General features: G+C 38.5%; 1 protein-coding gene across 4 annotated transcripts in view; it reads right to left on the bottom strand.

The window, feature by feature from the left end:
* Window positions 1-26,014, bottom strand: part of NEBL (nebulette) — a 269,845-nt gene that overhangs the window by 60,076 nt on the left and 183,755 nt on the right. For 3 of the 4 annotated variants that reach the window (XM_055708679.1, XM_055708681.1, XM_055708680.1), the window contains exons 5-9: window positions 20,775-20,885; window positions 12,904-13,005; window positions 11,327-11,428; window positions 4,403-4,510; window positions 2,758-2,862 (exon numbers count right to left, since the gene is read on the bottom strand). The exons of the other annotated variant lie outside the window; for it this stretch is intronic. In XM_055708679.1, the coding sequence (XP_055564654.1) occupies window positions 2,758-2,862; window positions 4,403-4,510; window positions 11,327-11,428; window positions 12,904-13,005; window positions 20,775-20,885 (528 nt within the window). The remainder of the gene's footprint in view (window positions 1-2,757; window positions 2,863-4,402; window positions 4,511-11,326; window positions 11,429-12,903; window positions 13,006-20,774; window positions 20,886-26,014) is intronic. 4 annotated transcript variants of the gene reach the window in all.

Here is a 26,014-nt window from a genome sequence, read left to right as displayed (position 1 = left end):
TAGCCTGTAGCTCCTTAGCATCTCAAAGACTCCACAATAGGGACAGATTTTAAATGCACAAAAATATAAACTAGCTGTTGTACATGTATCAAAGTTTAGAATGTCATGTCTCCATAGTTCATGTCAAAGAGAATTACATGTATACCTGTCATGATTTAACCCCAGCCAGCAACTAAACACCACAGAGCCGCTTGCTCACCCCCTCCCTGATGGGATATGGGAGAGAATTGGATGGGTAAAAGTAAAAAAAAATTATGGGTTGAGATAAGAACAGCTTAATAATTGAAAAAATAAAATAAAATAAAATAGGTAAGAAATTTTAATGAGAAGGAAAATAGCAAACAGAGTGAAATAAAACCCAAGAAAAACAAATTATGCAAAAGAAAAACAATTGCTCACCATCAGCCAACTGATGCCCTGCGTGCTGCTGAGCGGCAGCCCCCCAGCAGCTTTCCCCCTAGTCTATGTGCTGAGCATGGTGTCATACAGCACAGAATATCCCTTTGGCCAGTTTGGGTCAGCTGTGTCCCCTCCCAACTTCTTGTGCACCCCCAGCCTCCTCAGTGTAAGCATTGCTCAGCAACAACTAAAACATCAATGTGTTATCAACATTATTCTAAATGCAAAACACAGCACCATGTCAGCTACTAGGCAGAAAATTAACTATGCCAGCCAAAACCAGGACAATACTATATGAGGGGCAAGTTCCACCTTGTGAACTCTCTTCCTTATCAAAATAATACAAATACGACAAGTTTTGTAGACTGTCCAAATCAGTCTATTTGTGTCCCACAAACATGTCCATCAAGCTTTCCTCTTACCTATTGGAATTTATTGCCATAAAAGCTCACTTGCATACCAGCTTTGCACTGGTATTATAGTGTATGTGTTTCATAAAGCTGCACACACTTCTAGACTCTAGGTCAATCAGCAAACCAGTTCAATCAACCATATTAGTTTACTAGTTTAATTAATCATACAGGTTCCAATGTGTCACACCAGGGCAGGTGTAGCTATGTTACACAAAAGATGAAAAGAAGCATCAAGTATAAGGGAGAAAGGTTTACTACAGGGCAACAGCAAAATTGGGCAATTAGCAAGAAGCTCTGTGTTTCAGAGGTAAAAAAACCTAGACCGTAAGATCAGTCTTTGGAAATCAGTTAACAGCACAGCCAGGAAGACTATTTCATACAGTGGAAGCAGACTTCAAGAAAGTTGTGGTATGAGCTGTGGAGAGACAAGGAGGAGAACACAAAGGTGGTACTGGAAAGCATGGAGAAAGGCAGGAGAGTAAGCCATGTTAAAATCAAAGAGATTACATGGGGAGGCCACATCTGAGAAGAATTTTGAAAATGGGATTTCTGCAGAAGACAAATAGGTAGCGGAGCTCTTAGGGGTTGGCAAAGCATTCTTCCTCCTGCTAACAGCAGGAAAAAATATACACCAGCATCTTGCAAAAATCAGAGTTAGTATTTACAGAGTCCTCAGAAGATAGCATAGACAATATGAATCAACTTTTCCTGGGCATTAGAAAGAAAGAAATTTTGCAAGAAGCCTTAAGGGGAAGTCCAAGTTTCTGTCTCATTGGAGATAAGATGACAAATTGATGAAGTTCATCCTGAGGGTGTTTGTTTAATCAGTAAGAAGAATGCCAATCTTACCTTGCATCGAAGGCAACTAGAATTAGGCAAAAATGCACATGTAGAATGCAGGGATTGAAAGCTATCAAGTCATTTATTACCCATACAAAAGAGGATAATCAGTGTTAGCTTCACATATCGGAGACAGATAAAAACACACCACCAAAGAGCACCACAAAAATCAAGTACAGATGGAAAGGATGGGATTATTCTGATTATTTTAGACATAAGCTTCCACAAGTAGGCACTGACTCAGAAGATGACCCAGTATACTCCTAGTCATTACAGCTCCTAGTCATTTGTGTGTGAAGCACTCACCTCCTGCCAACCGTGAGCAACCTTCCTTCCCAACACCACCCACTCACACCTTTCCACAGCAGTTCTGCGACCCTTCCGTGGTTTCTGGAGTAAAAAACGACAAATGCAGCTACCCAGCCTACCAGTATTGGCATATGTAGCATAGGTGCTCTTGAAATAGGAGAGAAGCTTCAGCATTTCACTGGCACCAGAGGGTTCCTATCTCTTCCTCTCTATTTCAGCCCCCATCGCCATCTTACGTCAGACCGGCAGCCCCATCAAGGGGCATGACTTGTTACATGGCAGAACAGCGTGTGACTGTTACCTGATCCAGTGTAGGAAGCCTCAGACATTTAGGAGGGGGAAAATGGTTTAGACAGAGAAGCTCTAAGGGAAGCTAGCACTCAGGAGGCTGTTTACGGCAGAAGTCCAAATATTAAACTAGCATAATGGTCACTTCTGTACAGAGACTTGCAGATGAAAGCAGTAAGGTCTTACGCAAAATGAGAGTTGCAAGGAGAGCAGTATCAGACCAAAGGAATAAACAGGCAAGGATTCAGACATGTAAGAAGAAATGCTCAAGTACCAGAAGTCTGTGTGATTCTTATCCAGTGTATTAGTTGTACTAGTAACTGAAACCTCTCACCCTAAAAGCCCTTTTTAATTCACTACATCCCTCAACTACTGTGGTTACAATACTACTATCTACTACATGAGACCATGAAGCAAGTACTAAAAATGTATGTATTCTACAATGACTATACATACTACATTCCTTACTACATATATTTTTCAGATCATTCTTACAAAGTCAACTTACATCACTATGCATTTTGCTGATATTTAAAGCATGGTTTAAATATAGCAGGTTTGGTAGATCAGAGGTTGGTTCGTGTAGGCTTTCCAAATCTTTCTTGTAATTCACCTGGAAAGAGAATTCAGGTTACGTACAATAAAGATTAACAAAATAATTCACAGCTTTGTATTACAGTGTGGCCGTCCAGAAACAGAAATCGCTAAGCGCTTGCCTGAACAATCTCTACCAGCCACTAGATGGTACTCATTTACTATTATTTGGAAGAAAAGGAACAAATAAAGGATTCATTCTACTAAGCAAGTATATGGAAACCAGTCAAACTTTTCCTCAAAAAAGACACAACAAAAATCACACTTTGTATGACTTTTCAGACTAGAAAGGAATTATTTTTTTTTTTCTTCTCCCTCCCAACCCCAACAATTTAAATCAAGAGTGAGTTTACTCATTTTAAACACTGTTGATTCTTGTTCTTTTCCTCTTGACTCAAGAATTACACTGTCTAAATAAAAAAGTTGTATATAAAATAGTTCAAGGGAAGTGCTCCTGGATATTTTATTTAATACAGATTGCTTTCAGCAAAGACAAGCAATATAGTCACCAAAGGCAAAAGAAAATCACTTAATGAAGTAGTAGAAGATAACTTCCTATCAGCTATAGTACGATTTTCCATACTTCTCATAGCTGGATGTCCATATTTACAGGAAGAAAACCAGCCACCTTACCTATCTTGGATGACAAATCTTTTAAACCAATACCTTTAGTTACCTCCAAATACGCATTGTGTTCTTCACGTGATTTAGGCAAACTTCAAATCAACAATGCTCAATTGCATATCTCTTAATAATAAGTAGTTCAGTGAATTTTTTTACTAAGCATTTGGATTTTGGAAACAATTACATACACTCTTGGACCTCTCCCAGAGCCAATCTCTCCTGTTCCCGTTGGGTGGTGCCCCACACTTGGGAAATGCTGGACTAAAGAAAGAAGGCTTGTCTCCTGACTACCTGGGATCATGGCCTTAAAGAAGACCCCACATTTTTAGCATTAGACACACTGTTAAATACATCATCCCAACAGCATTATCACTCAATACATGTTTTCTCCAACTTGACTCCAGGAGCAGGCACCCATTACTGAATCTAGTGACTGCTGCACTTTGTAATACCATTCAGAAGATCAACTGGCAAAACAAAGTCTAAAAGACAGACATCCAAATCTGAGCTGTTCATGCAACCTCTTTTTACAGCCACTGGAGAAATGCCAGCACTTCGTTCCTCTAAAGACAGGCATCTACAACAGGTCAGAAGAACTGCCCACTAGAGCTGTTTATTTCTTTCCCGAATACAAAGGGACCGAGTACAAGGCCAATAGCTCAGAGTGAGCAGTCATACCTTTTGTCACAGAAATTTAAGCGAGATGAATCTCATCCAAAATGGTTATGAAAAACTCTGCAGGCCCTTGGAGAAGGTCTTTGTCAGAAGCAGAGGAAGAAATAGGTAATGTGCAGTACCTGCTATACAGACACACTGTATATCAGATACTGCTGCTCAAAGTAATTCTTCAGGTAGGAAAATAAATTCTTTTTGAGAACAAATGTTAGGTTTTTCAGGATGTAAATGCACATAAAATACAAACCGAATTCACTTACATCACTTGCCAACGTGGATGCAATCCGTGCTTGCTTGAAGGAAGCACTGTCAAGAGGATTGTACCGGTGGTTCTTCATTTCCTTACTGAACTGCTCTTTGTATTTCACCTTCCACCAGAACAAACATATCTAATATTAACGTGTAGCACTTAAAGAAGGCACAGAGAAGTCACGCTACAAAGGAGCTTATTAAGAGAAACTGCCTTATCCATAAATCTTTAAACAATGAAGATGTTTAAAGAAGCTCAGTTTAGCCACCCCATGATTGTCTTGTGCTGGCTTCAAAGTAAGTTTTGTTTATCAGCATTTTACTAAAATAAAAATAATAATTTTAAGATTGTTGTATGAAATTACTAGTGCTAAAGGATTTATAAAAAGGAAACAGAAACAAAACCATATGACTCACCTGAGTAATCAAATAAACCAAAACTGTTTGATTAGCAACTAATAATCTACTCACTGAGAAACATTCACATCATAATTGCCACTAAAACTGTATTTTTAACAAAAAAAACAATTTCTAAGATGAATACATTGTATAACTTCTAAAATAAATCACTTGCAAATTTTCCAGCCACTTCAAAGTGGGAAGTCAGAATCAAACTTCCCACTCGCCCATCTTCCCACCACCATGTCCACATGTCACTCGCGCTGTGCTAGGCTGTCACCAGAGCCCCCAGGTCTATTTTTAATTCTGCCAGAAATTTCCCATGAGACCCCGAGGAATCTCTGAAGTACAGTCCTTTCCTGGGGACAATGCCCACCTCATTACAGTGTTAGAAAGCATAATTAAATGACTTTCACTCTCTTTTCTTCTTGTTCAAAAGAAAAAGGGGTAACAATAACATGTAAGAAGAAATGAGCAATACATTGATGTTGAGGCAATGGCATTAAAAGTAAATAAATCACAAAAATTCCATAAAAGATGCTGAAGAACCGAATACAGAATCTGAAAATACGGTATCGAACAAACAGTAAATCTCCCTCCTTTGCCCCCCTTGTTATGCGTGTACATCAAACATCTGGAGACACTGCACACATGCCTTGCTTCTTTCCAACAGCTGGGCATAATGGAGGAGAATAAAGTTCAGCCTGAATTATGCTGCTTTCATGATTGTTAGTCAGACACCTGATATCTGAGTCTATGTAGCATCCATTATAATTTACCATGCTCTGCGTTAAATAAATACGTGGCTTTTTCCTTACTTTTTTTTCATTATTCCCACATGAATGTCTGATAAAATGGTTAAACCACCTCAAACAATCTCCTTCAAAAATTGTTTTTTTCTCAGCTTTAGTTGTGGGAAGAATTTTCCTTTTCTTTTTTAGTTCTTCCTTGCCTCAAAAGACTCTCAACATGGTTTAGCTTACACAACCTCATTATGTTTAGCCACGATGTCCAATATTTCATTAATCAGGATAACAAGAAACTAAAACTAAGCCACCTAAACAGAAACTAACCATCTATGTTCAAGAACTATGTTATGATTCCAGCACTTACATTGATTTTTCACAGGAAATAAATTCTAAAACATTGTTACTTTTAAAGAGAAACTTCATCTGAACACATGATGAACTTCATAATCTATCACACTAACTCTAGAAAAGAAAACTCTACTGCCTTCTGGTAGATTCATCTGGTTCATATTGTTTGATATTTGCCTTGGCTTTGGATCAAGTGCAAAAGCATGTATCTGAATACAAAGACACTGCTTTTGTCAAAGGCAAATCCACATTCTGTACAACTAGTGAAGGAATAAATCAGAGAATTTTCTCTTTTAAAAGGTATATCCAAAACTTGCTTTCTAATAAAAATCAGGCAGTGCTGGAATATGTGATTAAAAAAGCCTCCAAACCCAGGGATCAAGTCAGCATGGTGAGAAAAATCGTCTTGTATGCCTTGGGCGTCAGCTCACATCACAGCAACATCGTGCACAAGAATTTAAACATCCGGCTATTGCAGGCTGTCTTCTGCCTCACCAACAAATGACCACAAACTGTGCACACAGACCAAATGCACAACACGGTCCTTGATATTCTTGTTAAGAGTGAAAGCATCAGTGCCAAAGCGACCTTTCCTCACAACTGGCTTGCCATCTTCCAGCTGCAGCCATTTCATGCCATCTTGAAGAAGATTTTTCTAGCCATACATTTCAATCTAGAGATTCCAGCACTCCATCCTCATTAGTGTCACTTCACTTCACATGACTGCTACTGAAGGGAAGAGGGGGAGCCAGTGAACCCAGTCTTCACAGGGCTAATGTGTCCCGATGCCAATGTGCAGGAAGGTCCCAAATTTAAGGAGCCCTCCCACCAATCCGACTGTAAATGTTCCTGCTGTGGTGAGCGATGTCTCGGTACCCCTAGGCCCTGCTGCCTTGTCTGGCTGCTCTGCTTATTGCCTTTGCTGTCCTCCCCAACACCACCGCGCACATCGCTCTGGGGCAAAATGCAGGCTGCACAGTAATATCAGATGGCCCCAGCAGTATCTCAAGAGCACTTCCAGCAGTAATTTAACTTTGACTTCTCATAAGGGATTCGTCGCATTGAAAGCTACACATGCATTCACTTTCTCTTTTATCGGTATTTTCCTGTTTCTTTCTCCCTTTTGAAAGAAAGCGTGGGGTGGGAGAGGGAGAAAGGAGAAGAGCAAGCCCATGGATGAGTCACTGTGAAGTAACACACATGGTATTTATCCTTCTTTTAAACAGGAGAAAGTTATGAATGCAGTTTAAAGGGGAAAAATACGCCCAAGAGAAAGGGTTGTGATTAAAAACAAGGAAGAGAAGTACTTCATCGATGATTTCTAAAACATCTGAAGGGGGGAGGTCTTAGCAATGCTATAGCACAGTGGAAGAGCAAACAAAAAGTGGGAGTAGAAATGACAGTTGTTAGTGGAAGCTTAATTACAAATTTCATCATTAACCAAAAGCTTTACTTTAATGAGTGTTTGAAACAATGGGTACTTATTTACTGTCTTAATTGAAGTCTTGTTTGGGTTTGGTTTTTTTAGAGTATGTATGGGGTTAATCTAAAAGAAATGTGTGGAGGTTGTTCTCTAATTGTTGCTGAAGAGCGAGCAGACTTTGCAGGCTTTAACACAACAAGATCCCTGAAAAACCAAACTGGAATTAAATAAGGCCTGGATAAACAAAATTCTCATCGGCCTTGCACAAAACCTATAAAAGTCAGAATTGCAGCTGGACAGAGCAGTGTCTTTTGAAGCTTTGCAGCAACATTCCTAAATCAAATCTGTAGTTCAAAGCTGTTCACACAGGGAGTGTTCAGTTTCAGAAGTGGATGACATCACCCACTGTTCAGATTTACAAAGAAACTACCAAAATTGAATCATTCAACCACTGGGATACCAAGATGAAGCAGACATTTGCAGCTAAAGCATTTCCTCATGACCATATGAAAACGTATTTTTAAAAAAGTAAAAACTTGTCAGAATACATAGATATTGAAGAAAATGTAACATAAACAAAGAGTTAAATTAAAATATTGGTTGCTAAAGCACTAGCAGACTTTAAAGAAACACTGAGAAAATCCTAGGCTCTTTGTGTTGTTACTGATAATCTCAGATGAGGTATGTTTTGAAAAACATTCTACCTTTAACAATTTTATCCCTGAAACAATAAGCACCAGATCCAGTACAAAATACAAATATCCAAAATTATTCATGATAAAACCAATTATTGAACACTATAAGGGACAACAGCAGCTCTTGAAAAACCTAATAAAATGCATTAGGAAACATAAACAAGAGCTTGTTTTTATAAAAAACACAAAAAATAACCCAAGTTATACAATGTACATTCAGCAAATTGACAAGCTTCATGTTTTCACAAGGGCTAACACAGTTTCTGTTTAAAATTTGGTTTAAAACCAACAGAAAGGGGTTACCGCGTGCTGTGGGTAAATATACTAGTTCTGGGAGCTATTATTTTTGCTGCTGCTGTTGTCAAAAGCTTTGTTAAAGAAAAAAGGAGAGAAAAAAAAAAAAAAGAAGGGGGGGGGTACACTGATTTTGTAGAGCCTTGAGTGCCAGTCAAACATTAACACTATTTTCTTCGCTTTGTTTGCCTTCCTGCTTGCCTTGATTGCTTTCTCCCTTCGTTACACCCACACTGCCTGACCTCTTCTTGCTCCTGTTCTCTATACTCTCTAAATTACCTACCCATATGCACCACATTAAAACATGTTATCATCTTCTCTTCCCATTACATCCATCAGAATTGTCAACTTTGCAAATTTACTGTGAGGGTCAAATAACTAGTATTTCTCTGCATGTTGCAGCTTACAGATTCATGCTATAAAGGGAGATTATCAACTTTCAGCACAAAAAGTTCATAATGCTCCCATTTGCTGAGAAACAAATGGAAACCCTAAAAGCCAGAAAGTCTGGAGACAATAAAGAGATCATTAACTTTACTATTTTTAAAATCTTGTAATTGTTATAAGCCTGCTTCATGATCTTTGCATGAAGAGGACTGACGTGACTGACCCATATTTAGGGCTGTCCCTCCCCTACAGCACAGGTGCAATCCTCATCCTGCCCCACCACGCTGCTCTTTGGACACAGGGGTCATCTTCATTTTTCTGTGCTCTTGATTTACGATCAGTGTGTCCAAGTGTTATAATGATTCAAATAATATATAAAAACATTAGACAACTCATGGTCACTGCCCTTCCTTCAGAGGAGGTGGGGAATTGCTGAGTGCAGCTCCCCACTGCTGAAAGCAGCTTGGTATTTATAGCCTCCATGCTGCCATGCTGCTGTATGCAGATGGCTGGCAGCAGAGTAGCGGGCTGAAGCACTGCTTCCCTTTCTAAAAGTACGTTCCCCATCACGCACACTGCAAGTAGCCACAACAGTGTAGAAGACTGAGGAGAGGACAAGAGAAGGAAAGATCCCAAAACGCTGGATCCAGGCCCAGTGGCTGCAGAGTTTGGGCCACCAAGGTTCAGTAAGAATCTCCTTTACAAATAAGCTGTAAGCAAACTACATTTTGTCAACTGCTCCTCTCTTCCTGCCACACGTTCTGCACTACTTGGACTCTCTTGCACACCAAATGTTCTCTTCTGCAGGATTCTCAACTAGAACTACTGCCATCCCAGTCCCTGGCAGTGAAGAGACTCTACTATAAAGCTTTTGCAGATGCAGCACGCATTGTCCAAGAGAAAAAGCACATCTAACAAAAATGAGATGAAAAGTGCATCGATGAAGCTTCTGATGCAGCTGGCTCAGCATCAGCCTGCAGGACCCCACGATCCAGCTGGTATTTTTTGATTGTTGCAATTGTTGGCCCATAACCTCAAGTGTACCAGGCTTGGTGAGATGGAGAGGACTATTTGAAAGGGATGCGCTTTAGTCCCATTTGCAGTGACAGGCAGCTGCAAACCCACTAGATTCTAAAATAGGATACAAAGAAAGGAGTGTGTAGACAGCCACTGAGTAGAAATAAAGGATACCACACACTGAATTTAGATACAAACCGTTTTAAAAGCCACTAAAGGTGTTTGCTAAATGACAGACAGCTCTCTTTCCTGTAAGTGACACCCAGGTCTAAGCAGCATCGCACTGGGTCTTCCTAGAAAGCACAGGTTGAATTCTAAGCCTGCACAATGCTATACACAAAAGAAACTCTTAGCATCTCTTGCCATTACAAAATGGATGAAAGAGATTTGGAAAACACACATTTTGATTCTGAACATGTCATCAACAAAGCAATAAATCTTCATGTATTTTCTTCTTTTTCCATTTTTGCAGTATTAATGCTTCAAAATTGATGATGATCCAGTGTGAAAATGGTAATCAAGTAGCAGACATCTAAGGACAATGTTTGGTGATAGCAAAAGGAGCTCAACCTCTTGCAAACAGACACTGCACTGTTTTGCAGCTTATTCTCTGACACTTCTCATTTTATGCTAGTTCTAGGGAAGATGTTTACTGTCTAGTCAAATCACAAGTATTTGTTACACAACATCGACTTTCAGATTGTTCCAGTGTATACACTACTACATTTGGGGTTTTTTCCCAGTTCCAGGAAGGCTGACATGGCCTTCTCCAATCAAAGGATGCTCTCCCTCCTACAGGAGGGCAGAACTTGTTCTGGGTTTACAAAAGCTCTATGTGTAGCCTGACAGGATTACTAGCAAGGATTATGCAAGGCACTGTTAAAGAACTATTCCAGAAAACAAGAAAAAAACCACTGAACTAAAACAAACAAAAAAACCCCACCACCAAACTAAAAACAAACAAATGAACAAAAACAACAAACAGGTCAGCAGTCAAAAATCCCTTCTCATAATGTCAGGCTGATCTGTAGTAGTCTTATAAGTAGAAGACTCATAAGAGGAAAAGTGGGAATATTTGTGTTTCCAGTTTTTATTTTAGTTATGGACTAAAGTGATCTCTCTTTTCTTTTCTTCTTTTTCCTTGAGGTTAATATATAACAGAAAGTAGTACAGAAAAGGTTCAGTTTCAGGGGGAGGGAAGGCGGGCGGTTTACATGTCAGGCCAAATTCAGATCTCATTAGCAAGCAGTTACACAAAAGACCCCAGTTACTTCTGTGGGATTAATCACAGGGTAAGGTTCCACTCAAACTGAATGAGTAGCAAAATTTGCCTCTGAATTACATACAGTTAATATTTCAGAAATACTAGATAATCTGTATAAATATACAACATCTCCATAAGAGATGAGTTGTACCAGTCAAAGTTAATTACATTTTTGCATAAAAATGTATATTGTTTCCTAAGAATCTTAAATTTACCAGTCAATGCCATAATATATGAAAAGTTTGAGAACATAATCTTCATGCAATTAGAGATAATCATCTAAAAATCTAAATATTTTCTTGCATTACTAGGAATGAGATATCTGAATGAAGACATTGTAAAATGACAGATAATCTTACTTGGCTTAAGAGTTTTGAAACTCCTTTAGCATGTTCAAAATCTGGTCTTCCAAGTACAGCAGGTTCCTTATTCATCTCTCCCCTTCCCTTCTTGTACTCAGCCTTTAAAAAATTAATATGAATCACTATTAAATTATTTGCTTCTGTTTTATCAAGAGAAACATAAGCATTAAAGCTAGTAGGAAAGTCTCATTTAGTGATCTGCATTGACACCACTGTTCTAATCAGCTCCAAAAAAAAAAAGCCCTTCTCAGGCTTCAGCTCCTTAACAACGTGGTATTTCATTATTGTAGAACACAATGCACAGCATTCACAAAATTCAACTTTAACCAAATGCATAGCTTAAGCTATTAAGGAATATTGTTCTCCCAGTCAGGGCAGAATGAGTTACAGTGGCTCAGCATTTCTTATGACAGGGTATGCAGTTTACACAATAATATTTGTAGCAGCTGAAAATAGTCTTGAAACAAAACTAGGCTGAGGGGCAGCTTTTTTGAAACTTAAGGTCAAATTCCACTCTCGGTTTTACCACTGCAATCTTGCCGGATGGCAGTGAGGTTGCATTGGTGTAACAGAGCAGAATTAGCCCTGCAAGGTCGATGTTAACATGATCTTTCCAGCTGAATTGGCTCCCATGCAAATTGCTGCATTTTTTCCCCACAATGCATTAGAAAACAGCACGGACGAATTCACAATGGGTGCTCTGCAGTATCACTAACAAAATTACCCATTGCCTAAAATAGGCATCTTGCATTAGTCAGGCACTGTGAATCAGCACGAACACATCATAACAACAGACTGAGAGAAATCGAAGTCCCAAAGCCGCTCTAACTCGAAGGAGGCTAGAACAGCAATGAGTAAATGTGGGTGTTGAACATTAGACTTAGTAGAAGTTCTCGGTTTTCAGAAAATCCTGAATATTTAAAAGGTGAATCTCAGATCTCTTAAAACTGTTTCCCCATAGGTGCCTAGTCAGTCCCACATTAAACTATCAGCAGTTACTTAAAATCTTGGCTCAGGACTTTCAATATATATATTGTTTGAATTGTCTACAATAAAATATTAAACTGCATCACATGCTGCTGCTTCTCAAACTGCTCCTTGACCTATCCATTAGCAGATGTCACGGTGGGAGGGCAAAGAATTTGAGAGGGGAGTTCAGGGAGGAGAGCCCCCATGCAAGCAGCAGTGTGTTTGCACAGCTCGCAGAAGGACAGCGGGGAATTGCATTTCCCTGTCACTGCCAGCCAAGATGGAAGGAAGAAGGGGAGTCCTGGGATGCAAGCTTCTCTTGTACTGAGATGAAAAAAGGCTTGGTATGTCTTCTGACATGCACTACAGCATACAAGCATATGATTTATTATGAGAATGTTTATCATGACTAAAGATGAAACAAAACTAACTTTAGTAAGTTTAATGTCTTTAGATCAATGACCAGTAATTGTAAAGGCCATACCAGATTTGGGGTTGCAGGTTTCCTGCTCATAACATTTGAGAATTTCAGCAGCATTCTAAATAATTGGACTGAAATTGGAATAAAGTCTAAAAAATACAAATAAAGTAACAGGAAAACATACATCACTTATTATCTTTGTTATCTCGGTTGCTATCTTTATGTCTGGCCTGTTCAGCACTTCAGTGTACCTATGAGTATCTTGGACATCCTTCTTATAGGATACCTGTCAAAAAAAAAAAAACACAACAGTTTTGTTTAAAATAAACAATCAAAAGCATCTGAAGTTTATAAATAAGCTTTGAATGACCTATCAACTCAGCCATCAAATCCAATAGAACTCTGCCTCATTTATTCCAACACAGTCCAGCTTGACAGGGATTATTTAGCAAGACCCACACATAGGTTAACAGGATAAGGAAGACATTCAGAAGCATAAAATACAATATTAAAATGAAAAATGGTTTTGGTTAGAAGCGTAGCAGAATATGAAAGCACTGCAAAAACCTAAATATTAGGTTTTATCATTAAATTTCAGAGGACTTCTAAGAGTACAGAATTTTTTCTATGCCGTGCCCTTTTCTAATATAAACTAACCCCCTATGATATCATGAGCACCGCAGCCTAGCAGATTGCAGCTACACCAAACAGAAACTGTAATTCTACCACAGTGACCATCTTTCTCAGTAACAGGCAGCTGTGCAGCTGATATGTAATTCAATGACACAACTCCACCTCAACATCCCCCACTCCCCACAACTCCACTTATCTGCCCCTTTACACAATCATGGGAACAAGAAGGCTGAGTGTTCCAGCACATGAAGTACGAGACTGAATCTTCCTGTTTGTACAAAGCCACTACTATAATGAATGGGCTCAGAAAACTTCGGCCAGAAGGCTAAACCACAGGTAAGAGAGTCCAAATGTTCTCCATTTAGCAAAACAATTGCAGGAACAGCATAGACCTCAGGTACGTGACGGAGCTCTGAGACCACAAGTGACTCTTCTTCTCCCTCTTCAGGGTCTGTAGACTTTTTCCTCTCCCTTGCTGTAGCACATGTGCCAATCTAAGCCAATTTCCAAGAGCTGTCTTACTGAATTATTCTGAATGATTAAGAAAATCATCCCTAGTATTCAAAAGTGTCTGACAAATTGAAATTTCAGGCAAAAGTTAGAGAACATAAAATGAAATCTACAGGAAATGGTATGAGAATAAGTCCTGCTTCACTGGGCAGTCTTTTAGATTTTCTTCTGTTATTTAACACCATTAATCAACCTCTCAAGGTAATATTTCACCATCAAGAAAGTCCTCAGCTTGAAGCTTCACTTATAACCTCCACATCTAGTTCTTATTTCCTATGTAGAGTTTCACTCTGGGTACAACACAATAAATTCAACAAACTCAGCACTCAATGATAATACATAATTTCTAGAAATGTTATTCTAAAAATAAAATTATTTTTTAAAAAAATCTTACTTTTTGGCAAGTATTTTACAGGCAATGGGAAAGTAATTTTGCATCTATATGGCTTCAGATAAGTAGACAAGCTAAACAGGCTTTCACTGTTGGCCGCTTGCCCACAAATAGATCATATAATTTTTAACCTACAATGAGTGACACACAAGTATAATCACTCATAAATAAATAAATAAATAGATAGATAGATAGATAAATAAATAAATAAATAGGCTGGATTAATACAGCTCCAAGTATCACCTATCAAGAAAACAGAAACTGATTCTTACAGCTTGTTTAAAACCACTGGAAGTTTTGTTTTGGTTAGGTTTATATTTCCTCTATTTTTTTTAAGAAACTAGATGTACAGACAAGCATTTGAAATTCAGGGCTTTACATGAATTTAGTTAATTATATGCTGTTCATCCTAATGACCACATGAGGTGAGGTGAAAACCACAAAGGCAGCAGAAACAGGTTTCTGAATAGCACCCTATCATCCATGTAAATCGCAAATTAAAGGCCAGCATATGTGCTCAAAATAGAAATTAGGAATGGAGTGAATTTAACAACAGAGAATCAAGAATAGTGGTGATAAAGTTGAGGAAATGTGGTCACTTATTGCTCCCAAATGACATGATCATATAGTACATGAAATAATGGATTGTGGTTAATTTCAGGGGGGAAGGGGGAGGGGTGATAAGACAGTGACAGTCCTTTATATTTCACCGTTTCCAATTATATTAGATGCAAGGCCAATTGCTATAGCTTTCCCTGAGTGAATTATTATTCTTCCTGCACCTAAACCAGTATACCTATTACTTATGTCTGAGGGAAAGTCATCTAGCATTTTACAAATGTCTGCAATATATATTTGCTCCATTCTGCAGCTTGTCATACTCCAGTGAGAATAAAAATGTTATGCAGCAGAACAGTAGTTTGTCAGAGGTAGGCCAAAGAAAGAAAAAATATGTTTCCCATTTCCTGAATAACCTCAATCCCTGGATGCTGACCCCTTCCCATTGGGACAGTGTGCTGGCCTCTATTACACAGCTGCTATTCTGTTCCATCCAGTGATTTTTTTTTTTTTTATAGTCCTCTGTTAGAACAGTAAAACCAGAGCTATTCCGAGAGCAGGGGAACAGATGTAGACAGGGCAAAGCAACCAGCTCGGTGTGTGCACCCAATGCGCACCAAGAAGATGGAAAGTGGAGAAGCCTACAAGAGAGGAGAAGAGAAAATAAAGCCTGGTCAAGCAACAAAAGAAAGGAAACATCAGAAGCACCCAGGGAAGGGCCCACCTTTTATCCTGAGTTAGTTCAGCCCCTTACCAAGAGGCTCAAACCCTGACTGGAATCTCCAAGCACTACACAATGCCCTTACTCAGTCTTCACTTGAAAGGGTTGCTCAGGCTCTACCAAAAAAATCACCAAATGCTCAAGAATTTCCTCTCTTTATGAGGACCACAGGTCTACGAAACATCTGCTCAAACTGGCCTTTGCATAGGAAAAAGTAACCAAGATAACTGACAACTTAGGAGCAGCAGTGAAAGACCTAAATAGAGAATTACAGCAAACCAGTGGGAAATGCAAGCGAGAAAGCAGCAGGGACAAAAACAGAAAAAAACCTGTACCAACTCCAGTTTTGAAGTTTCAGATAGTTAATTACAATACCAACTAAATTTAATATGGTTTTCTACCCCAATCTGAAATTACAATAGAGTGATTACATTGTTGAATATTTTTTAAAAAGAACGATAATCTGAACAACAGCCATTTTTCATCTTTAATCCCAAATGTGATTACATACTCTGAACTGCCACTAGTTTTCACAAAGCTTGGAAAATATTCAGGGCTTCCGTATAATTACTAGACTGATTTTAAATAGGGCCAAACCTCCAGCTCTTATAAAAAGGCATAAGGTCCACTGAGGATAAACATGGTCTATTTATTCCAGCTGAGATTCCTGAAGTGCTTCACCTTTCGTGATGGTGCCAGTGCGTTGGAATGCACAACAATGCTGCAAGGTAAACAGATTTCTAACAATGCTGTAAAACAGGTTGTCAATCAACAAACAGAAACTTACACTACATGATGACCCAAGTACACCTATTTTTAAAGGACTGAGACCTTTCCTGCATTTTTTTGTCTTCTCCCCTGTTCCAATTCCAAAACTATTCCAAGCTGTAGGCAATAAATTATGAAAATATGCACAAGCAGCTGTGAACACATTTTGCCCTCTTGAGATGCACACACAGAAGTCAGCAAGGAGCTGGGCACACCTATCTGCAAGGGAATTTGTTTCTTGTTGTTCATCCCTACACAGTATTTTCTAAGAGCTGCAAGTCCACTAACTAATGGCCTGTCAGCTGTGTCTCTGCCCCCTTTTCTCATCTGCACTTTGGGGTCCATCAACACTAAGAAAACGACTAACTGGTGACAATCACCATCGGCAACAGCTTTTCTGATGCCCACTCAAATGGTGTTGAAAACTGTTTCCCAGCTCATGTAGAAGAGACAAACACATTTCTGGCCCGTTACAGATTGATGCAGTCATCCTTTCCAGTAATGGGCTTGAAAATTGATTGGTCCCAATTACATCAGGAGTAAACACATCATTTTCAGCACCAGTTGGAAGTGGTCCAGGGGGACCTGCTGTTGACAACCGCTGTCAGCAGAAAGTTAAGTCAGTGAAAGGTGATTTTTCTAATGCAGATGCTGAACAGAAAGCCAGGAGAAGCTTGAATTTAACATGATCTGCATCAAAACAAACATTGACGTTTTAGTATGTTTTCGATGGTGTTTAAGCACATCAAGTTCAAAATCTGCTGATCTCATTTATCAGAAAGAATGTAAATTTTTTGTGCGTGGATTGTGACTGCACAATATCCTGAACATTAAAAAAAAGCTTATGTCTAAGACAATACAGACTTCTTCAATACGCAAATTTAAATGTTCAGTGAAACACAATAAATTACAACTACTGACATCATATGGACTGCAAAAAGCATACATAGACATCAAGTGTTTGCCCAACTGTCAACTAACAATTCAAAAGCAGCACTGTTCTGTACATAAGCGTAAGAGAAAAGATATCAGGGCTCCAACCTCCAATCTGAAAACTGCCTTTTGAATGTCCACAGATGAGTCTATTGTAGTTGTCCGATTTGTAAAATCAGAACACCACTTCTTTATTTCATACAATATGATGCTATGAGAAGAATCAGTAATTTTAAACAAGTAGGACATATAAATTGCTGTACAAATATGTAACATTGTTTTGCTATTCATTATGCGCAGTGATGGACCAGGTCACAGAACAGGCAAAACTGTGATCCACAGTTTTGAGTAACTTCATCAAATGCTACGTGCACTTCTACTGAGGCACAATACAACAAGTGTTTTCTTTGCTTTAGAAACTTCATTGTCATGTCATTTCACTGTTCTAATAATTACTTCCATCCGTGTGACCCTCAGCTACACATAAGGTGAACCACTATTTTGTGACCTGATGGTTTTCTAAGGGCCACAACCTAGATTTGGTCCTGAGTTTGGAAACTTCCAGATGAGCTAAATGATACCAGCCAGCCACAGGCATGAAGTAGGCCGATGGTCCCTACTTCATTTTTCTCCAAATGGTTTTGTATGCCAAAGTCACATCATTAACATTCACTTCACAAAAAATGAAACACAATTTGTAGGGAAAAGTACTCTGGTTTGGATAAACACGCTTTTGTTCAAGTATTATGTAGTATTTTAATTATTTTTCAAGTAATATCCCTATCATTAAAAAGTCTCTGCTGTTCCTTTGAGAGCAATTTTCTTCTAAGTATGAAGAAGAGAAGAATGTTTTTCTTATACATGATCACATTTTTCAGGAGATTTTACAGTATTTCGCTATTACACAGCTTCAGCCCACGCTCATAGAGCATGTTAATGATATTCAAAGTGGCGTGAAGGCCTACAGCACATGACAGTTTCAAAATGTCAGCACAAATGTATTGTAAGTTGAATACAGACTTAATTTTTAAAGGAAATTGCACATTTCAGAGTTGAGTATAAATGTCAGCCTTATTTTAAGGCTGAGTAAATAGTCTTAAACACATCCTAATCCTATTAGATGCAAACCCTGCATGTAAAGGTTGAATTGAGTTGGCAGAGCATTGTAGGTAAACACGCATTCTGCTCCCACAGGTATACTGTACTGAGTGGTGGATAAAAGAGCTTTGTCCTGTTCCCCCTAGTTTCCTTCCTTTTCCCCTGCACTTTCAAAGCTGTGACTCTACACAGCTACATAGCCTGAAATAGTTTGGAAAGACAAACACTCCACATTTGGGATGCCTGCTATTCCACACTTTGACTCAAAGATGAAAACTCATATGGCTCTTAATTAAACCTGTACTTACAAAACAAGAAATCCACAGCTATTCACCACAGTGCCCAAACAATTATCTGCAGGAGCTGTGCAACTCCACTGAACAATAATTGGACTTCCATAACTTGCTCCTTTATGTGTGATAAAGACATATCCCCATTGCACTGCAGCTCCCCATGAGCAACCAGAAAGAATCTGTTCTTGAACAGATGAAACTAACTGATTATAGAGTTTTATGTTGAATACTGAGGGTGTGTTTGATTTCTTTGAAGTTTGCTCAGGCTGAAAATAATTTCCTTCATATTTTTTCATTATTTTTAGCGTGCTGTTAAAAGTTCTCATTTATCAAAACATCCTTCCCTTCTACGTTTGCCATCATTGCCCTTATTTGCTTGCTTTAAGGGTGACAGAAGATGAAACAACTGAATTTCACTTACTCTTACATCTGTACCCTGCTCTCTTTAATTCTGTTAGCAGGTGATCTACAGCTGTAGAAGGGGAATGCTTTTTGCACTAGCACACTAATCCTCAGGCCATGATGAATTTGATCTAAAAACTCGTCTTATATACCTCCTGGTCCCAGCACATTCTCTGAGAGGGATTCCCATCTCTCTTCCCAGCATTATTTCCTTCTCTAGTAGTCCACCATCATTCCTACTGCTAGGCAAAGCTCTTGCTTATAGGGAGAGAAGTTCATGTTCCCAGCTCCTACGCTCTGTCAATCTGACATCCTGATGCTTCCAACAGCAGAGACAGCCGGAGTTTGACAGGAAGAGGGAATTCTGTAATCAAGGCTGGTTGCAAATTACTGCTGGGAGTTCCAACGCAGGTATTTCCCAGCAGAAGAAAAAGTTATTCTTCAAACATAATGCTTCCCTGAAGTTTTCCAGCAGCCTTTTAATCAGCGGCCAGCTGTCAAGATTCTGCACACACGGACATACATCTAACATTGACATTTAGTTTTCAGCCTACACAACCTAAGAGAGTTTGTTACACTGACAGGAGGGAGGATACCGTGAATTTAAGATAATTCAAAATGAACACCCAAGCTTAATTTTCTACACTGATAACAGCAAAAAAATATCCCATTCATCTGAGAAACAAGAGTTACAAAATCACATACCTACCTGACTTAACCTGGTTACCTAAGAAGAATGGAAATGGATCATAACTTCAAAGGTATTTACATGTCAGCTGTTCTTACTGGTTTTGTGTACCCTTTAAAATGACCCCACTATTTTAGCTAATCTTTTCCTAAAATTTACTTTTCTCATAAGTAAGTTTTTACAAAACCTAAATTTTTCTTCAAAGCTGTGTTTCTATCATTCAAGACACTAATCTTGGTAGCATTTCTCCCCCAGCAGTAGTCCACTGAGCTAGTATAAGGTACCTTAACCATGAAGTAAAATCTGACTTGATACTAAGAAAAAATGTACATACTGTTACTAGGCTTTTACATTGTGAAAACCTAAATAACTTAAAGAAGTTAACAGCTGTAAAAAAAAAAAAAAAAAAAGGAAAAAAAAAGCAACCAACTTTTAAAATATTGCTAAATGCTCTAAATTACTTGTAAATTATTTTAAGTAAAACTACACAAATACTTTGGTCAATGGTATAAACTAGTGCCAGGTATTGAACTGAACTCTATGGCCCAGATTCTGTAAGGTAAGTCATAAACTGTTCTTTGAAACTCATTTGATACGTATTCACGAGACAGGATCAAAGTTATTCACATGCATAAAAGCGTGCAAGAGCAGGGCAGAAACAGCCCCCTTCTCTCCACTATACAGAACCCTGAAGAACTGTCCAACTGTTGACAGTGTAAGACACTGAAACCACGCTGGTGCTCATGTAAACAAAGAGCTTTATATACCTTTGAAGTACAAATAGGTACACATGAATCAGAGAACCTGTGTTTGTAATTTTCTTTTAAAGTGATAGCACTTAAAAACACTTACTACTAACAAACAATAACAAGTGCTTTCCACTGCAGTTTAGAATAAAAGTCACATACCATTCATGTCCCAAATTAGTTCAGAGCAAATAATGTAAAAAAAATACCAACTAATCAAATATGAAAATACTCCATGCCCAATTCATTTCAGTTAGCTGTTAGATGCATCTACCCAAAACAAGCAAACTCATTTCAGATGGAGGAGTACTTACATCACTCTGGTATTTACTGACTTCCATGGCATGCTTAATATCTGGAGGCTCCTTCATATGTGCATAATCTGAAGTTCCTTTCTCAGCATCATGTTTTTGTTTATAGAGAACCTGAAAAGAGTAACATTACACTTTTGTGACCCCAGCAGAGTAGGTATAATAATATGAGCTGGGTTAAACCTAGTGTCATAGTGTGCCGGTATTCAAGAAGAAATGTAGTAATTAAGCTCCTTAGTGGAACCAGAGCCTTGAAATGAGAGCAGCTTCCACCCAAAACAGAGACATATGAGGCACAGTCAGCAGAGAGATTTCTCTGCATATGTTATTCCAACAGAGTTATGGGTAGAGAGGGGGAAGAAAAAGAAACATACAGAAATAGAAAATTAACAAGGTAAGAAGACAGCCCAAGGAAAAGCATAAGCAAAAGCTTTTTTTACTTGAAACACTTGGATCTATCAGCTAATTAACTATTCCAGTTTTCTTTTTTTCCCCTGCTTTCAGGGGGAAAAAAAGATTTTGTGCATTCCTCATAAATAAACAGGTATGAAATACTCATAGCCCAAACATCTATTTCTTCCACTGTTAGGAAATTATTAGCACAACACACATTTTTACTAGTCCCCAAGGTTCACAAAGAAAAATAATATTTACATTCAATAGTCATCATGGTAAATGAAAATGGACCTGGATTGTGAGTTTATAAACAAATTTATTTTTATAATAGAAACTGAGCTCAATGTTGGGCATTCATCCAGCTTTCAGTGTACTGTGTTATACTTACATATACAGACATTCACATACTAGAACTCTTGAAAAGCTGATCTTGCACTTATCCTTGTCAGAAGCTTTTAGGCTTACATTAAGAAAAATCACCAGGTTTTGATGCCTGAAGAGGCAGCAAGCATCAAGAAAATTCATTTTCTAACAGCTCTCAGGAGCAAGCATTAAAATAATCCCCAAGAAAACAGCAAACACTAAACAAGACTGAAAGCTGATCAGGAGGAGAAGGATTTGAAACTTAACCCCTAGACAGCAATAAAAGAACACTGTGAAAGTTTGTAGATGGGAACTCTCAACTATGGCGATCTGGACTTTTTTAGGACAGGATACTAGAACTGTGAGAAAATGTTGTATGTGTTTGTGTTTAGCAAGATTGCATCTGAGTCACAGATCACAGTGTCCGAGGCAATACATTAGTATCTGCCCTGGCTCTATCATATTAAAAAATGATATATAGGCTGAGAGATTAAGACCAAAAAAATGGGGGTGCGGGGTGGTGGGGTGGGGGATGGGGGGCGTTTCACTGCTACTACATGAATGAAAGTATCAAATTAGGAAACTTAAAATGTGTCATCTCCTTATACAGTGTAAATCCAACATGATCAGGCCTCCGGGGAAACAAACGCAAATTGAAACAACAAAATGTCTATAACCCTATACTGATTACGTCTTGCAACTGGAAAAGCAAATAGTCTTTAACAAGACTGAAGCATCACTAACAAATGATCTCCTGCAAAAGTATGATTATTATATAAACATATGCCACAAAAACTGTTTTGCTACTTCTCCTGCTTCACATTGTCACTTTAAAGATGTTCCCCACTTACCACCATTCTGAAAAGCAGACTCGTACAGTTACTTCCAAAATCTACTGATTTATATGTATTTTATTACATTGCCACTTTGCTGGTTCAACATCTATATTCTTCTCTTGGTGAATGAGCTACGTAACCAAGACAGCAAAACACAATAGCACATAAACACCCAGAGCAAGAAAACTAACAGAAATTACAACTGAGTGTCTACTATCTTGGGAAAAGATGACTGTTACTTTAGCTTAATGTAGGAATATTTGACTTGCTATTTGACAGCTGTGTTCTTCCTATCTTTTCACATTATTGTTATTAATTGACTTAAGTAACCCTGAAGCAATCACAAGCTAGGAGAAGTTCAATAGCTGTCTCCTTTAGTTTTGGACAGTCTAGTGCAGAACTGTTCCCAGATCTTTAAATCAGTCCCAAGGAAGCACGGAAAAATGTTTATGAGGATTATTTCATGAATATTCTTAGAACCATTATTTTACATGTTAGCACATGTACATTTATTTCCATTTCAGGTCGATTTTCACATTTTAACTGAACTTAATTTTCTTTATCAAATCTACATATGAAACTACTCTAGAGGGAGATCAAGTATTACAGGTCACTGATGTAACCTCTACTCTGCAGTGGCACCATTTATTAACTTGAGAAATACAAGGCAATTATTTAAGTAGGTATGACTTCAGATTGAACTAATTTGTAAGTACTCATTTTTTATTTTTCTTATCTCTCTTCTACAACAGCATGTCACTGGGAAGCTGCATTGAGGAAGGCTTTGCACTCTTTTAACTTAACTCTGAATGACCCTCTGATTTGGAATACTTTAAACACTATTAAATATTTATTTTTTGTATTTCCCTTTATAGTCAGTAAGCTGAGCTCTAAACATAAAAACCACCATGTAGGATTTGTAGGAGGAAATGTTAAAGAACACAGAAAATGCCATTTTAATCTCTAGATAGAGAATTAGATTATCCGATGTAGTGGTGTAAAACAAAACTAGAGAAGTCCAGGAAACTAATACCTGTTACCACAAAAAAGAGGAAATCTTGAACATGAGATTTGATACCATACAAAATCATTAAGACTTACATAGAACAGTCTGATAATGTGTAATATGATTGTAAATGTGCAGTAAACCACAAAAAATAGGTTTATCATAGTAAAAAAAAAAAAATCCATGTGAAATAAAAGGAGGATTCTGCCCATAAGTAAGAAAAACTCTGAAACTTTCTCTATGGAGGTTGAAAATACTAATATACACTTGGTTCATTATCTTCAAAAACAAACAGAAAACACTATTGAGCATTGACATATAGTTACTATTTGAGATATTGCCCTGTGCAAAGGAGAAAATTAAACTGCCTTCAGTTTGCTTTAGATTATTCCTTTCAGATAAGAAGAAAACCAGTGCAATCTCTTCTTATGGCAGAAATAATGTGATTAAAAAAAGTGATGAAACACATACTTTTTTCAACATTGTTTCCCCCCAAGCAATTTTAAATACCTTTATCATTATTTGTGACACCTTATTAAAATTTTTTCTATGTAATGAAGAATTCATTCTACTGGTCTTCAGACAAGAAAAAGACTTGGCCCAAGGCTAGCAATGATCAGAAATTTCCTTTCAGAAATATTTTCCACAGGAAAATGCAATTTTTCCAGAAAATGCCCGTTTCCTCTCAAGAAAATTAAAATGAGGGCTCCTGCCTAGACTGCTCTCATCAACTTTGTTTTCTTGTTGCAGATAACAGGAAAATTGGTGAAGAGCTTTGTAGGCTGGCAAGGAAGATAAAGTTACACAGTGGGGACAGGGACTTCTGCTCTCTCCAGCTTACCCGAGGGATAGCTATGGCAAAAGAGAGAGGGAGGAAAATCACCCTCAAGAAAGCTATTTAGAAGTCAACAGTCAAATTTTCTGCATAGAGGGAAACCTAAAATTTATAAAAGTCATGCAAGTATGTGGGGCTATGAAATTCTTCTTCATTCTCCTGAAACATTTTTCTTCCTATAAACAGTGTCATGATTTTTTTGTCAAAATCTTGGATGGATTTCCTTCTCTGTGGGTATTTACTTCCATCTTCATGCTAGTTCTAAATAAAACACAAAGAGCAAACATGGGTTTTATGCAAAAAGCCTGCAGAGGTGGTCTTGTTTCGGTCTTTCCCATGTATCTTGAAGAGGGAATTGAGCACGAACCAGTACAGCCAATATGGGGAGCAAGTTTCACAGGAGGAGAACCACAAACGTCTGGGTGTTGTACTCTCCATTATGGCAAGATCCCATCAGTGCTGACATTGTATGGCTGGAACCCTACAGAACAAGGTCTTGGCTCTGCTGAAGTCACTGACAACTGCCGTACCAGTTAAAGCATGCAAAAGTGATAGATGATGCTATGGTAGTCTGCTCTGGAGAGAACAGTGGAGGGCAGCTGTAGCGGGGGAATAATTTCTTGTGAGAAAAAAGAAATGTCCCCTTGTTGCCTCCAAGTTCCTAAATCACGGCTGTGATCTAAAACAGTGTATAAAAATTAATAAAGTGGACTATACCTAGGTAGGTTGAAAATTGAGCTGCTGGGCAGCAGCAGGGCAGCAGCACCATTTTAGGATCAAACACCAAATCAGAGGACAGACCATCTGCAGAGGACACACCTGTGTGAGGAGATCACCCAGCAGAGGCATACCAACCTCAGCAGTCCTGTGCCAGCAGGCCATAGCAGGCAGGGTCAGTGGCTCTTTTTCTTCCACACCATGATCCCCTAGTCCTGATTCACCTGCTTGGCAGATGAAGCTATGGATCCTGCCAAGAGCATGGCATCACAGCGAGAGAAAGCACCTGCTTGATGTGGCTACAAAAGCATTCAAGCTCAGCCTCGCATTCAAGAAGCATGAAGAGGGAGTCAAAGGTGTAAATTTGTTCTGATGTGGATGGGGAGGAGGACACGTACTCGTATTCTCCACCTCTCGGGAAAGCACCACCTATTTAAAATCAGCTTGCTATAATTGAGAGACAGACTGCAGTTCTGTGCCTACAGCAGCCTTTTTGCAGGAGGGCTGGCACAATGGCCAGCTGGTGCTGTTCTCTCTCCTTCCTATGGCATACACAGTCTCCTCTCGCTGAAGTAATGACCTGTAAATTCTCAATCCCAGCTAGATAGATGCAGCAGAAATCCCCTCTGCCATATCCTGACCTAGCTGAAATCTGAAATCCTTGTATTAGCTACTTAGGTACCACAGTGATAGGCACAACACGGATTAGATTTGAATACTGTAGAGAAGATTTTCCACTAGAAAATCCCCTAGGATCTCTCTCAAAGTATCATTAAATTCAGGTCCACTGCAACAGAAACCACAAATTGGAAAAATGTGTCAGCGTATCTTTTAAGTTTTATGGTAGTTTATGATTTATAATGCATCTGTTCCTAATGGAATGGTATGAATTTTACAAGAAAAGTTTCTGCTTAGGTACAACTCATCCTATATGCATATTTGTTTCTCTAGGACTGCTGGATGATTGAGGAAAACCTGCAAAAATATCAAATGAAAATGTCAATCTTTTCCTTTAAAAGTTGTTGGGGTTTTTTTGTTGAATCTAATGGTTTCATGTTTAGTCTTAGTTATTTATTTTTTCTGCCACATC

This window comes from Falco cherrug, chromosome 4, assembly GCF_023634085.1.
Source record: "Falco cherrug isolate bFalChe1 chromosome 4, bFalChe1.pri, whole genome shotgun sequence".
Lineage (NCBI taxonomy): Eukaryota > Metazoa > Chordata > Aves > Falconiformes > Falconidae > Falco > Falco cherrug.
Note: the sequence above shows the minus strand (reverse complement) of the source record. Positions and strands in the feature narration are given on the sequence as shown.